This window comes from Hydra vulgaris, chromosome 12, assembly GCF_038396675.1.
Source record: "Hydra vulgaris chromosome 12, alternate assembly HydraT2T_AEP".
Lineage (NCBI taxonomy): Eukaryota > Metazoa > Cnidaria > Hydrozoa > Anthoathecata > Hydridae > Hydra > Hydra vulgaris.
This window is the reverse complement of record NC_088931.1, coordinates 34,239,173-34,254,885: the sequence shown is the minus strand read 5'-3', so window position 1 is coordinate 34,254,885 and position 15,713 is coordinate 34,239,173. Positions and strand designations below refer to the sequence as shown.

The 15,713-nt window shown below is 24.4% G+C and overlaps 1 protein-coding gene across 1 annotated transcript in view; it reads left to right on the top strand.

Annotated features, from left to right (window-relative positions):
* Positions 1–965: 965 nt before the first annotated feature.
* LOC100214073 (periodic tryptophan protein 1 homolog) overlaps positions 966–15,713 on the top strand; it is a 65,695-nt gene continuing 50,947 nt past the window's right edge. Inside the window, exons 1-3 of the mRNA XM_065813019.1 lie at positions 966–1,182; positions 1,257–1,315; positions 11,524–11,657. Coding sequence (XP_065669091.1) covers positions 1,126–1,182; positions 1,257–1,315; positions 11,524–11,657 — 250 coding nt within the window. The 5' untranslated portion in view covers positions 966–1,125. The remainder of the gene's footprint in view (positions 1,183–1,256; positions 1,316–11,523; positions 11,658–15,713) is intronic.

Below are 15,713 nucleotides of genomic sequence, written 5' to 3'. Positions count from 1 at the left end.
TCTAATATACTTATCTAATATATATATATATATATATATATATATATATATATATATATATATATATATATATATATATATATATATATATATATATTATACAATAAATTTAGCTCAAATGAAACACAACTTTCTCGTTGCTTGTAAAAGATAAAACTTCTTTAAAACTTCTAATATACTTATCTAATATATATATATATATATATATATATATATATATATATATATATATATATATATATATATATATATATATATATATATATATATATATTATACAATAAATTTAGCTCAAATGAAACACAACTTTCTCGTTGCTTGTAAAAGATAAAACTTCTTTAAAACTTCTAATATACTTATCTAATAATATATATATATATATATATATATATATATATATATATATATATATATATATATATATATATATATATATATATATATATATATTATACAATAAATTTAGCTCAAATGAAACACAACTTTCTCGTTGCTTGTAAAAGATAAAACTTCTTTAAAACTTCTAATATACTTATCTAATATATATATATATATATATATATATATATATATATATATATATATATATATATATATATATATATATATATATTATACAATAAATTTAGCTCAAATGAAACACAACTTTCTCGTTGCTTGTAAAAGATAAAACTTCTTTAAAACTTCTAATATACTTATCTAATAATATATATATATATATATATATATATATATATATATATATATATATATATATATATATATATGTATATATATATATATATATATATATATATATATATATATATATAATATTTTTGCAGAATGTTTTACAATTGTTCTTTATATCTATTGTCTGTATTATAAATTTGTCATTTATAACTTTGTGTTATAGTATTGTAATGAAATAAAATCTTACTTTTACTTTTATTATTGTTTGTGTTTAGAAACTTTTTTTTTTTAACAGATATTTTAAAATAATAATGTTGACATGTGGGTCAACATTATTATTTAAATTATTATTTTGGTAATTAAAAGATATTTTTAGATAATAATGTTGACATGTGGGTCAACATTATTATTTAAATTATTATTTTGGTAATTAAAAGATATTTTTAAATAATAATGTTGACATGTGGGACATGGGTTAAAAGAGGAATTGCTAAGGAAGTACCTGATAAGGTATATTATACAATCATTATTGCAGTTACAAAAAACTTAATTTTCTTTATATTAATATTATGTTTTAAATGCAGGTAGAAATTAGTGCTGATGAACTTAAAGAACTTCTACAAGAAACAAAGGAGCAAATAAAGTATGTTGCTACATATGTTTAATATACATTTAATTTTTTGTAAATATAGTTTTTTGTTTGTAGTTATTTTATAGTTACAAGGAATATCAAATTTGAAACAAGTCATTTTTTTAAGTCAAGTTCTTTTCTTTTAGTTCAATATTTTTAGCTAAAATTCTGAACTAATATATTATTGTAGTATCACTCATCATACCTTTAAAACAGCTCTGTTTTACATAACTTTTTTTTAGATTTATGATCTGTATAAAGTTCCTCAAACAATAAATATAAATGATTTTCTTTTGTGAGTAGCAAGGGGTCATATTTTTTATTTGGCTTAATTGAAACTTTGTAAAATGTTTAAAACAGTTTGAAATTGTAAACAAGTTTAAACTGAAAGAATAGTTTTTACTTTTGAAAATAAAGAGTTCAGGGAAAAAAAGGTTTCACAATGTATTAGTTACAAGATACTCAATTTTTAAGTTCCAAAACCGTTTTTAATAATATTTGATTACAAAGTGACCCTTCTCAAAATAATTCAGCAATAATATCTATTTTATTAAAGTAATTTCAATAAATATTTATAGCGCAGCATTCGGAATTAAGGTCAGCATTCAGCAAATGAGTTTTTTTTGCAGACCTTGTTTATATGTTGTTATGGCTCAACTATTGACCCATTCAATGTTTTTGACCCAGTATTGACCCATTCAACTATCTTTTTGACTCAATATTGACCCATTTAACAATTCAACAATGTTTGAATCCTCCTAAGATAAATTTAGAATTTCAGGTGTTCCTGGGATCAAGTAACAAAAATCTAAGGTAATCTAAAAAAAGCAATGAAAAATCCAATGCACTGTGCAAAAAGTATATATTAGTAACTGAAACTAAAATTAATTACTAAGTTAACTTAAAGGACCAAATTAGTCTAAAATTAGTTGAGTAACTTTTTAGTTTGACTGAAGTTAGTTTACCAACTCTTTGGTTTAGCTAAAATTAGTCGACTAACTTTTTTTATTTAGACTAAAATTAGTTGACTTTTTAGTTTGACAAAGAATTAATAATAAAAATATGAGGTGTAAGAATGGCTTTACATCATCATGATTTTGTATCTGGGTTGATTTCAAATTATATCAACATTGTGCATTGTGCATTGATGGTCTATCATTAACCAGAGAAACAAGAAATTAGTTCATAAAAAATTGCCTGAAGGGTTTCTCAAATTTATTTTAAAACTTTAGACAAGCCCTGCTAGCTCATGATCAGTTTAAACAATATTTTTCTTGTTTAGTTTTATCCGGTCAAAAGTAAAGATAATTTAGGAAGTAAGAAAGCAAAAAAGCTTGTGCAAATATATAGACAGTATCAAAAATAGATAGTTTTGTAAAATATATTTCAAAAATGTAATTATTTTTATTAAAATATATTTGTTCTTAAAATTCTTATTGAATGAATCTTTTAATTTGTTTGGTTCCAAAAATATCATTGTGAAAAAATTTATTAAAATTAATATTTTGTTTAAATTAAAACTTTTATTTTATAGCTAGTTACTGAATATGCTTATGTTTTTAGAAATGTTAGTTAAAGTAGTTCAAAAAATTAAATCGTATCTCAAAAAAACCAAAATTGCCCAGGTTTATTGGGGTTTTTATTGGGTTTTTTTAGGTTTTTTAATGCCAACCCTAAGGTTTTTTAATGCCAACCCTAAGGTTTTTTAATGCCAACCCTAAGTTTAGGCAACTAACTTTTTAGATCGACTACAATTAGTCAACTAACTTTTTAGATCGACTACAATTAGTCAACTAACTTTTTTAGTTCAATTAAAATTAGTTGACTAGTTTGATATAGGGTTTTTTAGTTAACTTAGTATTTAATTTTAGTTTCAGTCACTAATAAATAGCATGTAATGGTTCTAAAAATAATAATTTGTATAGATGTCTTTTTCAAATTTTAAAATTATCGTTTTTCTATATAACATTCCTATATATTGAAAGCAATGTAAATAAAGTAGAAAGTCTTTGATGTAGAAAGGAAGTCTTTGAAAGATGATGTAGAAAGGAAGTCTTTGAAAGAGGATGTAGAAAGGAAGTCTTTGAAAGAAGATGTAGAAAGAAAGTCTTTGAAATACTTCAAGAAATTGAAATTGATGATTATTAACAAACAATTTATATTGGTCAGAACTGTTCTGCTCTGCTTTTATGTTGTCTACTTCTATTTATGTTAGTTACCATTATAAGTCCAGCTAAAAAAAATCTTGCATTTCATGGCATGCTATTGAATGAATAGTTTTATTAAATAATAGTGTTTAACAAATTGACAAATGCGCAAAATTTACTGAAAAACTTAAAAACTTAAAAAGCATTTTTTTAATTAGGAGGAATACTTTTTTCTTCTATCAAATTTTTAATTCTTTAAATTTAATTTATTTTAAAAATTAATATTAAAGCTTTTAATAGAAATTATACATATATTATTTTTTTCAAAGTAATTTTCACAATATTACACATAAACATTTTTTTTGTTTGTTTTGTTTTTTAATTATTTTGTTTATAGTTTAAATGATATATATGTTTTTTTGTTTTTTACATTTTACATGTTTTGTTTATAATTTAAACATTTAGCCATTTTTACTTTGTTTTATTTTGAATTAAAATAAAATGTTTGTTTAGCCTCTTTTTTTAAATTAAAAGAAAAAATTAAAGTCGATTTTAAAAATTGCCCAGGCCAGTCTAAAAATGCTTGTGGTAAATTTTAAATGTAGACTATAGATGTCAAGATTTGTATTGTATATATGTATAAAAAAAAAACAAAGTCCACATAGACTTGAAATATCCATAGTCAAGTGTTCATGGAATCCCAATTATTTGTTTTAAAAATTAAAATAACTAGATAAAGATGGCTGATTGTGATGAACTTTTTAAAGTCAGTAAGAAATTGAAAAAAGTTAAGTCATCACAAATTCAGAAAAAACTTCTGTTTTTTCTGAATTTGCTTTGATGTATTAAAAAAAACTAGTAGAAATTCGTTCCTACATTAATGCTGGAGATAACTGCCAATCAATAATCGACATTTGTCTACTTTTAGAAAAAATTATGTTTAGATCTCCCAATATCAATCATGGCAGATCAAATTTGATTGGTAAGAAATGCTAGGCAAACTTAATAATAAAAAATTAAAAAACCTTCAAAAAAAAAAAGAAAGTTAAAATTATTAAGTTAGCAACTAAATGCTTTCGATTATTAGAATAAAAGAAGTTGGTGCTATGCGGTAGTGGTGTAGTGGTAGAGCGCTCGCTTCATAAGCGAGAGGTTCCAAGTTCGATCCCCATCACATCCCTAGTAGTACCGCGCTCAACTTGTTTCTCTGCGCAATGGCCTTGTTTGTCAAGGTTTGTGTTTCAGAGTTGAGAGTGGGTTATAACTACAATTAAGTAGCCTCCTCGTCTGTAGTGGCCTTCTGGACCTTGGGGAGGTGAATTAACAAAGAAACAAAAACAAAAAATAACAGTATAAAAAAAAGCATGAAAGTCATATTAAATAAGCTGAAGTTATGTTGATTAAGCTGAAGATATATTGAATAAGCTAAAGTTGTATTATAAAAAACTAAATCATAAAAAACTGAATGATTTTGATTGGAGTTACAGTTTAAGATCATAATGAATTTATTACAGTTCATTATGATCTTTACATAGTAAAGATCATAATGAATTTTTTTTTTAACTTTTGTTCAAAAGTTTATTAATATATTAATTTTATTTTGGTTTATTAATATATTACTAGCTGTCATGACCCATACAATACGGGTTGTAGTGAGGGATAGTCAATAAATTATGCAATGCAAAATATTTTTAAAAAACAGAAGTAGGAGATAATAAGCTCTGTTACGCGGCAATTTTTATTAAACTTAATGGGCTACTTTATTATTTTTTTTAATTAGGACTCTGCGAGAGAAAACTTTTGATCTTTTTTGTTTTGCTTATTGTAAAAGTTTGCGTTACGGAATTTATGGACGATCTTTAAGTCTGTTCCACACCTGACTATTTTAAAAATTTATTATAGTAAACAGCATAAAATCAATCGATTTAAAGTTCTTGGCTTTTGGTTAACAATTAATTTACTATACTTTATAACTGTACTTATTTACTTCAATATTTTTTACATAATAAAAGTATCTTTAACAAATAAGACAGTTGCCTAACATTTCTTCAGGTGTTTTTGGAAACTTAGGCTATAATATTTTACTCTCTCATTAAGATTTATTTAAAAAGCAAATTTGGACATTTAAAAACAGGCCAAAGAGACCTAGTTATTTTAAATAATTTAGCTTTATTTGTTTGATATTTTTAATAAAAACTTTTCTGTAAAAAAATTCTTAATAAATTCATTCAAATAAGCTGTTTTTACTGCAAATAAATTATTAAACCTGTTTTTTATGCCAAAAATCGATACTTAATGCAAGTAGAACCGTCAAGTACAAAAGGTAATAAAAGTATAAATGGTTACTATTCACATATAAAAAAATAACGTAAATATAAAAAACAAAGCAAAAATAAAAAACAAAGCAAAAATATAAACTTTAATAAAAATTACAAAAAAGTATTATATTCAACATAAAAAAGTATCAATAATACTTATAAAAACAATTTAAATTGAAACATTGTTTCATTATTATATAGCTTTTAGTAAATGGTATGAAGGTTATCAAACTTCATTTTAGCTTTTTGAATACAATCAACATTCATAACATTTCTTAAATTCAGCTATGTAGGAACTTTCGAAAATCAGTCATAAGAGAAGGAATTCGACCTAAAAATGGAACAAAATATTAATTGAATACACTTAATACACATTAATTTATTATGTACTATTTATTTGAAAACTGGAAGATATGATTAAACAGATAGCAAATAAGAAACGTACTTTGTGAGGCTGTAAAATATTCAAGATTTATTGCAATTTGCATTAAACTCATTTATACAACCATCATTGCCAGGTTGCTCCATTCAGAGCGACACTGCTGCATTAGGATCATATATATTTAACTGAAAATATGTGGGTAGAAAACCTCCTTCAGGCCTTAAATTTCTGACATGATGCAAAATTTGCCTACAGACCTTAAAACAGAAAGGGCCATTATTTGAGGAAGGAGCTATTTTGGCTGTAAAGGAAGCAAAAGGTAGAGAGGAACTATAACTCCTTAGGTGTTTAAAAAAATTTTGATTTACAGAATGATCAACATGGTTTCCTGTCATTAAATTAGTCAAAAATGGTGGATATGGAGAAAGAGAGGATATGGAGAACTAATACAACTTTACATAAATGGCAGCACAAAAACGAGTTTTATTCAAAAACTTATTCGCACCACAATACTGACAAATATAGTTTAATTCTCTAAGGTAGTAACTCTTTGTAGCAACATTATTTCTTGGTATGCAATGGATTTATACTTAATGAGTTCTTGCCTTGCCTGATATCTTTCATTTCTACAGCAATTTATCTCAGCTCCCCTAGGGTCATCTCTTTCATTTCGACGATTTATTTCAGCCAGCCTAAACTTATCTCTTTCATTTTGACAACAGTTCAATTCATCTCGCCTAGCCTGGTTTCTTTCATTTTGATGAAGTCTAATGATTTCACTTATTAAAAATCAGACATAATTAAGCATCAAAAGAGTGCGTAAAAATGATGCTTAATATAACAAAAGTTAAACTTTTATTCTTAGATTAAACTTTCAGTTTTCTCTCTTAACTTATCTAAAATAAAGTGTAGGAAAAATAAAACAGAGTGTAATATAATTATCTACTTTATTCTACCTCTTAGTCATATTTAAATTAATTGTTTTAAAATAATATAGCAATGTGTAAAGATAACATATTTCTATCAAGAACTTATACTAAAGTTATAAATAAATTGATATAATCTTTAAAACTGAGTAATGTTATATATTTAAGGTAGTTGTTAATAATTATTGACAAAATATTATTAGTATTTAATCAAAAAAACAATGGAAAGAAATTTAAAAAAATTATAAAATTTTTACAGATAAGAACTCATAAATAAAGCAAATTAAAAAAATTAAAAGGTATTTGCTCTGCAAATACTGCTAGCATTGAACGGTGAAATGTAATCCTCCGTCAAAAATCTCTTTCACAACTTTGAAACGCATTAAATGCAAGAATAAATAAATAATAATAATTAAGTAAATACAATAATAAAAGAAATACTCTTTAAAAAATCACATATTTGCTTTAAGTGGAGAAACTTGGAAATATTGAAACTTCTTGAACTATTTTAATTTTTTTTGTGTATTTAATATTATAAAAGAAAAAAGGTCAATAATACAATGTAGAAAAATTAAAATGTGTATATGTATGTATGTATGTATGTATGTATGTATGTATGTATGTATGTGTGTATGTATGTATGTATGTATGTATGTATGTATGTATGTATGTATGTATGTATGTATGTATGTATGTGTGTATGTGTATATGTGTATATATATATATATATATATATATATATATATATATATATATATATATATATATATATATATATATATATATATATATATATATATAAATATATACATTTAAATATTATTATGGAGAAAATATTTTCTATACAAAAAATCCTGAAAATTTAATAAGAGTTACTAAAACTTATGTTATAACACTTTGTATACTTACCTTAATAAAAAAACAATAAATTTAAGTTAAACATATTTAATGAAGAAAAAGAGAAACTTTTAAATGTTTAAATAGGGAGTAGTTGTTATTAAAAAGGAAGCCCATTTTTTAACAAAATTTATTTATCAACAAAATAAATTGTTAACAAAAAAGAAAAGAGTATATATTAGGGTGTCCCAAAAAACAACATTTTTGAAAAATACATGCAGAGACCCCCTTAATGTGTTCTATCTAATACAAAAACACTAGATTTAAAATTTTTTTTGAATAAAAAATATTTTAAGGGGTCCCTCAAGACCCTCGAATATTTAATGGGTCCCTAATATTTTCAAAAAAAAAAGTTTTTTAAAAGTATGTCAACCTGGTACTCAAATGAAGCAAAATTATATAAAAATTTTAAAAATAATATTTAATTTGGAAAAATTTTAACTTATTTATCAAAATTGTCATAAAAATACATTAAAAATGCATTTTTTTGTTTTTTGTTAAAAAACATAATTTTTCATGTAATAAAACCAAAAATAACAATTCTATATTTGAAATCTATATTATTTTTGAAATTTTTATATAATTTCGCTTCTTTTAAGTACCAGGTTGACATATTTTTGAAAATTTTTTTTTTGAAAATATTAGGGACCCATTAAATATTTGAGGATCTTGAGGGACCCCTTAAAATATTTTTTATTCAAAAAAAAATTTAAATCTAGTGTTTTTGTATTAGATAGAACACAATGTTGTTTTTCGGGACACCCTAGTATATATCTCTGAAACAATTTTTTTCTTTAATTAACAAATTACAAATTGTTAACAAAAAGAAACAAAGTATATATCTTTTCAACAAAATTTACTTAAAAAGTAATTGTATATAAATATTTAATGATGTATATATCTTTTCAATAAAATTTACTTCAAATTATAAATGTTAAAAAAATTATAGATATTAAAAAACTATATATCCTTTTAACATTTTTTAAGACACATTCTTTCAATCTTTTTTTAATACATTTTATGAATACACTAACTACATTCAATTTTAATTTATGTGTTTCATCATGACAGTACACCACTTTACTGGCACGGACAAAATTCTTGCTCTCAACAAAGCCACATTATAGCAAAGTACACCACTTGGCTAGCAAGATCAACACTCTTGCTGTTAACTAAGCCAAGTCACAACAACTTGAAACAACATAATAACTACTTACAAACTATAAACACATAACATTATAACACATCACGAATATACTATGTCATAAAGAATCACTTCATATATAAAAGATATTAACACACTCACAAACCCATATAACCTTAACACATTAAATATATAAATTAAAAAATATATATAAATTAGAAACATTTACAAATAAAACCTTATTTTTATAATATTTGTTCAATGGCATACCTCGTAATAAATTGTTGTCAACTTTAAAAAACAAACGATGAAAACAACCTGTTTTTTAATATAATAAAAACAAACAAATTTTTATGTAATTTTTTAAAATAAGGCATTAAACAACCTTGTTCTTGAACATGCAACATAGAGTTGACCGTGTGAGAAGCAAGGGTTTTAGAGATAAACACGAACTTTATAAAGAGTTTGACCTTTGAAAAGAGCACCGTCTTCTAGAGTCATCATCGCCTTCTAATTTAAAAAAAAAAATTACAGATAAATATACTTTAAATACAATTGACAAAAGACTGGAATTGTGTTATTATTAAAATGCATGAATTAAATAATTTACCTGACTTTAAAAGTTACTATACTAATTTAGAATTAAGGTTTATCAATTACTACAGAAATTAAAAATTAAAAAGTTTTTGATTTTCTGATTTAGCAGATATTAACAGATTATTAAGATTTAAGAATACCTCATTGCTTGGTCAAAAATATATAAAAAGAAATATTCAAAGGCCAAGCTTATAAAACTCTGTGTAAACACGCGCAAATGGGTAACAGCAGTATTAAGTTAAGCAATAATGTATAGTGATTATATATATTAAATGAATTTTTGTTGATGAATTAAATTTTTTAAAATGAAATGAGTTTAAAATAATAACTTAAAATTTCAATATTTTTTTTTAAGTCTAAATAATAAATAATGCGAGCTTTTGATCAATAGAAAAAACATCTCTAACAATTAAAACAATTTAATTTTGCTAGAGTTATTATAAAAATCTCATAATGCGGAAGCAGAAAAGTTGCTTAACCCAGTAATAGATCATTATTTTATCAGCAAACTTATGACTGTTTTAAGTTAAGGCAACAAATATTATTTTAATTTGCAAGTACAATTTATATATGCTTACAGTACATTTTATATGCATATACATATGTTATTACACGCATATTATTAAAATAAGTTTAGCGTATTTTTTGTGCGCATTTCTGATGCAGTGTTTGAATATATTTTCAAGGAAATTATTTAAAAAAACACCATTTGTACTTCAAAATTCTTTTAAAAAATCTAATCTTTAGAGGAGATTTTTAAACAAACAAATGTTGTGTCTAGTTGTGCGCTGCTTTTTTGCATGGTTTATGGCCATGGTTTTTTGCATATATTAATAATTTGCGTGTTTAAAAAAAAGTGCTGTTAAAACCAAACTAATTTAAAAAGAAAACTAAAAATAAACAAACCATAAACTGAAAAGAGAAACTAACTTAACAAATGATAAAATATACAAAGGATAAACCAGAAAAAATAAAAGCATAAAACTAATATATTTTTTATATATATTTTATAATATATTTAAAAGCCTCTCAATTAATAAATCAAACTTAATTGATTTAAAAGCATTCCAATTAATAGTTTAAATATTATAATTTTTCCTTTATTACCATGTTGTTGTAGCTCCTAGGTTGATTAATTGTGCCATTTATGAGGCGTGAATATCATATTGATATTGGTCAAGGATTCTAATTCTACTAACGGAATTTGTTTTTTATAATAATTTATTTGCTTCGTAGACATTAGAAAAAATTAAAGTTTCAAATTTTTTAATAATTAAGTTTTAAAGTAATTAAGCTTGGATTTATAAATAACTTTCAAACTTCGATTTTTTCTAATTTCTTGGTAGTGAAACACTTTTAAATTTAAATAAAAACATTAATTTTATGCTTTTGTTTTTTCTAGTTTATCTTTTATTCATTTTATCATTTGTTAAGGTTTTTATTTTTAAAATTTAGTTTTGTATTTTTTTTTTAGTTTTCATTTCTCTTTCTAGTTCATAGTTTGTTTCTTTTTATTTTAGTTTATATTTACATCTGTTTATTCAGCTCATTTTTTAAACATGCTATCTTAAAGCATTGTTTTGTCAAAACAAAATAATGTGTGCCTAGTCATATAAAGCATTCAGTCACATTTTTTCTGAGAAGGCTTGATACATATATGATTTTGTTTTTAAAGCTATTTTGAAAATACACTATAAATTTAAATGCAAATTAAAATGAATTTAAATATCATAGCTTATTATAACTACAAATAATTTTTTGGAATTTAATCTATTTGAATTAATCGACACAATTTTGGATTGTTTTTAGTGATCTTGGAGAAAATGTTGAAGATCTCGATGAAATGCAAGAAAAAATTATTTCAGAAAAAGAAGTTCCTGTTTATGAGGATAGTGATGAAGAAATAAAAGCAGAATATGGTTTAGATGACTATGATGAAGAAGGTGAAATTAAAAAAGTTATAATATATCTCAATTAAAATCATGGTTTGTGCATCATCTTATTCTGCTTATTTTCAAGCAAATTTTAGGTTTTTTTTAATAAGCAGATCTGTTCAATTATATTTTCTTGAGCAGATCTGCTTGTTTTAGTCAACAGATCCAAATTTTTTTTATCTTTTTCTTTTGTTGTTGCTACAGCTTCCTCATTTAGAAAATTAGCCAGTAATGTGCTGCCCTCAAATGCCTTGAGCCATTTATCTTAAAAGGACCTTTTGGAAATAAAATATTTTGTTATTATGTTCTGGAATTGATCAATAAAAAAAGTTTTATTTACTTTTTCAATGGTTTGTAAATTAATTTCTTTACTGTCTGATTTAAAGTGTTAAACTTTGTGCAGTTGTATATTAGTATTTTGCATAATATAACATAACCCAGTGTTTCACAGGAAGATGTGCGATCGCATGCAATTATATGACCACAGAAAAAATAGTTTGTTTTGATGAATCGACCACGACTTTTAATACGTTTTCAAAATTTAAAAGTGCGCTAAAAAAATTTACTCAAACTTATCTAAAAGAAAACTTAACTTTAAAAAAAAAAAAATCTTAATGAAGGAGAAAATTGAAAAAAAACCTAAAACAAAACTCAACAAACTAAAATGCTTAGTTTATTTAAATCATGTTTTTAATTACGTTCGGAATAACTTTTTATCTTTATTAATGTTTATATAATATTATCAGAAACCCCTAAAATAAAAAGAACAGTTTACTTTTCATGATTGTTTAAAAAATACTCACACTTAATTTAAATTATAGTGTTTTTTTTACTAATTTAAAAATATCAGTTTCAATGTAAATGTAAACTAGTCAATAATCACGCATTAAAAAACCATTTAATTCTTTGTTTTAACATTTGTACTTTGTTTTTTTTTAAATTTGTTTTAAAATATTAACATCATAAAAAATACAAATAAACAACGGTTTATTAATACTTAACATAAAAAAATTCATTAGTAGTGTTTTGTTACTTCATTAAAAAGCGTTTCAATAATATAAAAGCATTTAAGATCAAACTTATTTAATTGTAGCAGCTTTCAAAAACATTTATCTTTTATTTTCAACAAAAATTTCTTTATATTTTTAAATTTATTAACTTCAATGATTCTTATATTCCAATTTGTTAAGGAGACTTTCATTGTCTTAGAAAGTCATTGTTTATAAAAACAAAATAATTTTTTAATAATGTTTATTATAAAAATTGCATACTTAAATAATTTATATAATACAGGGTGGCCAGCGGTCCTTGAAATCCTTGAAATCCTGGAAAAGTCCTGGAATTTTATAGGTCCTGGAAAAGTCCTGGAAAAACACTACTTTTTACAAAAAATCCTGGAAATCCTGGAAAACTTTTTTTTATAGAGTTATATTTTCCATTTATTATGAAAACTAGAAAACGGAGTATTATATATTCCGTTTTCTTGTTTTCATCTCTTACAAAATTTTTAGTTTGATTATGTATTTTCTGGAATGATCAAAATATTTTAATTAATTTTACTATATGTATTATTAATTCTACTAATTATTTAGAAAGTAAAAAATACAAATAATATATATATATATATATATATATATATATATATATATATATATATATATATATATATATATAAATTAATATATAATATAACTAACATAATGCCCAAGTCAAAGAACTGTCCTTTCCAAACAGAATGACTATACAATAAAAAGTATTCTTCTTGGGTAAAATTTTGTTCTTCAAATTCAAAGAAAGCCAGATTTAATTGGTATCGAACAGATATTTATATTTCTAACATGGGAGTATCTGCTTTGGATTCTCATGCAATTGGTAAGAAGCATAAAGAACATGCAAGAACACATAATGCAGCTGATATATTCTTTACAGGTAGTTTTTAGTTATTTGATTTGATTTTTTACTTTTTATTTTTAAAAATGTTTTTGAATTTTGGAATGCTTGGAGCAAATTGATTAGCTGTGCACTTTACCGGATATTAATTTTTTTTTTACACATTTCATTCCTAGATTTTACTACAGAAATATCTGGCTCTAAAGCAGCTTTTGTTAACTTGCAAGAACATTTTCCCAATTCAAACAAGGTTTTAAATGACAAAATGCCACAACCTACTATAGAGGATCTTCAATCTCCAGCTCTGGTTACCAAGGCAAAAATAATATGGACCTTAAATGTTGTAATGTCACATTCTTCAAGATCATGCTCACATTTAAATGAAATATTCAAATCTATGTTCTCTGATAGTACAATAGCATCAAAGTTTGCATTAAGCAAAACAAAATGTGGCTACCTCATAAATTTTGGTTTAGCACCATACTATGGAGAGCAACTTATATCTGAAGTCAAAGCATCACCTATCTTTGTTTTGTCATATGATGAGAGTATGAATGTAATCTTTAAAAATGAACAAATGGACTGTGGAGTTAGATACTGGAATTCAAATTCTGGTGTTGTAAAAGATATATTAATTCTAAATTCCTCAGACGTCCTAATTCACAGAATTTATTTGACAAACTTATTGAAGCAACAGAGATGTTTGATCTTGGAAAACTAATTCAAGTATCAATGGATGGTCCTAATGTTAATTGGGAGGTTCTAAAAATGTTAGATAGACATAGACAGGAAAAACGATATTCTGATATAGTTAATATGGGCAGTTGCAGTTTGCACATAGTTCATGGTGCCCTACAGACAGCAATAAATTCCAAAAAAAATAAATTCCAAATTTATAATCTTTTTAAAGAGTCACCAGCTAAAATAGATGAATATATTAGAGTTTGCGAAACTGATCTGCTTGCTTTGCCGTAAGTATGCATATTTGAACAGAAAAAAATATTATAATAAATTATCTTATCTTTTATATTTATATATAAGTTAAGAGCATTTCACCATTTATAGTTTTGGATTTTATTGTTTCTCAGTTTCTGTGCAACTCGCTGGGTAGAAGATGAAGGTGTGGCTTCTAGAGGCATTATTGTATGGCCAAACATGGTTAAAATTATAAAGTATTGGGAATCACTATGCAAAAGCAGACGTCCTAAAAATGAGCTATGAAGTTCTGGTAGATCATCATCTTCACAGTTTTGTACCTTTGTGAATGCAGTTTTTCAAAGATCTTGCTAAAAAATTGAAAGGATTTTTAGTTCTATTTCAAACAGAGAGACCTATGGTTGGATTTTTATCTAACAGTTTAGAAAGCATGTTGCGAAGTTTGATGAAAATGATTCTCAAACCAAAAATTTTAAATGAAGCTGCAACTGCATATAGTTTAATTAAGATTGAAGTTGGTAAATCAAACAACCACCTAGATGTAAACAAAATTGAATTCGGAACAGCACTAAAACAGATGCTAAGTTCTCTTTGTTGTAAACCAGAAGAGAAATTAGAGTTTATAATGGAATGTAAGCAGATTATCATAATGTTATTGCAAAAATTACAAGAAAGATGCTCATTGAAATTTAGTGAGGAATGCTTCATCAATATCCGCTGTTAAATTCAAGGCTCTAGCTGAGAGATTAAGTGCATTAAAATGGCTTTCAACCGATAATGCAGATGATGCAAAACAACAATATGATGAATTTGTTAGTGCAGAAAGTTAGTGTTCAATTTAATGAAAAGTTTGAGTCTTTTAACAAATTAACTGGTTCTGTTGATAAATTTCTTGCTGTCTATTTACCCAAAACTCTAAAGTATTCAGCATTGTGGAAAGTCTGTTCTATCATTTTTGTGTTATCTCATAGCCAATCTGGGATAGAACAAGGATTCAGTATCAACAAACAGTTGTTGGTCGAAAATCTGCAAGAGAGATCTCTTATTTCTCAAAGAATAGTTTATGATCACATCAATTCTCATGACATTGCTACTCATCAGTATGAGCTCCCCAGCGATCTTTTAAAATGTTGTAAGCTAGCATACAATTGCTACAACGCAGTATTGAAAGAAAACAAGGATCAGTTAGATGAAGTAAGCAGGAAACGTCAATTGATTGATGGAGATATTTTAGTTATT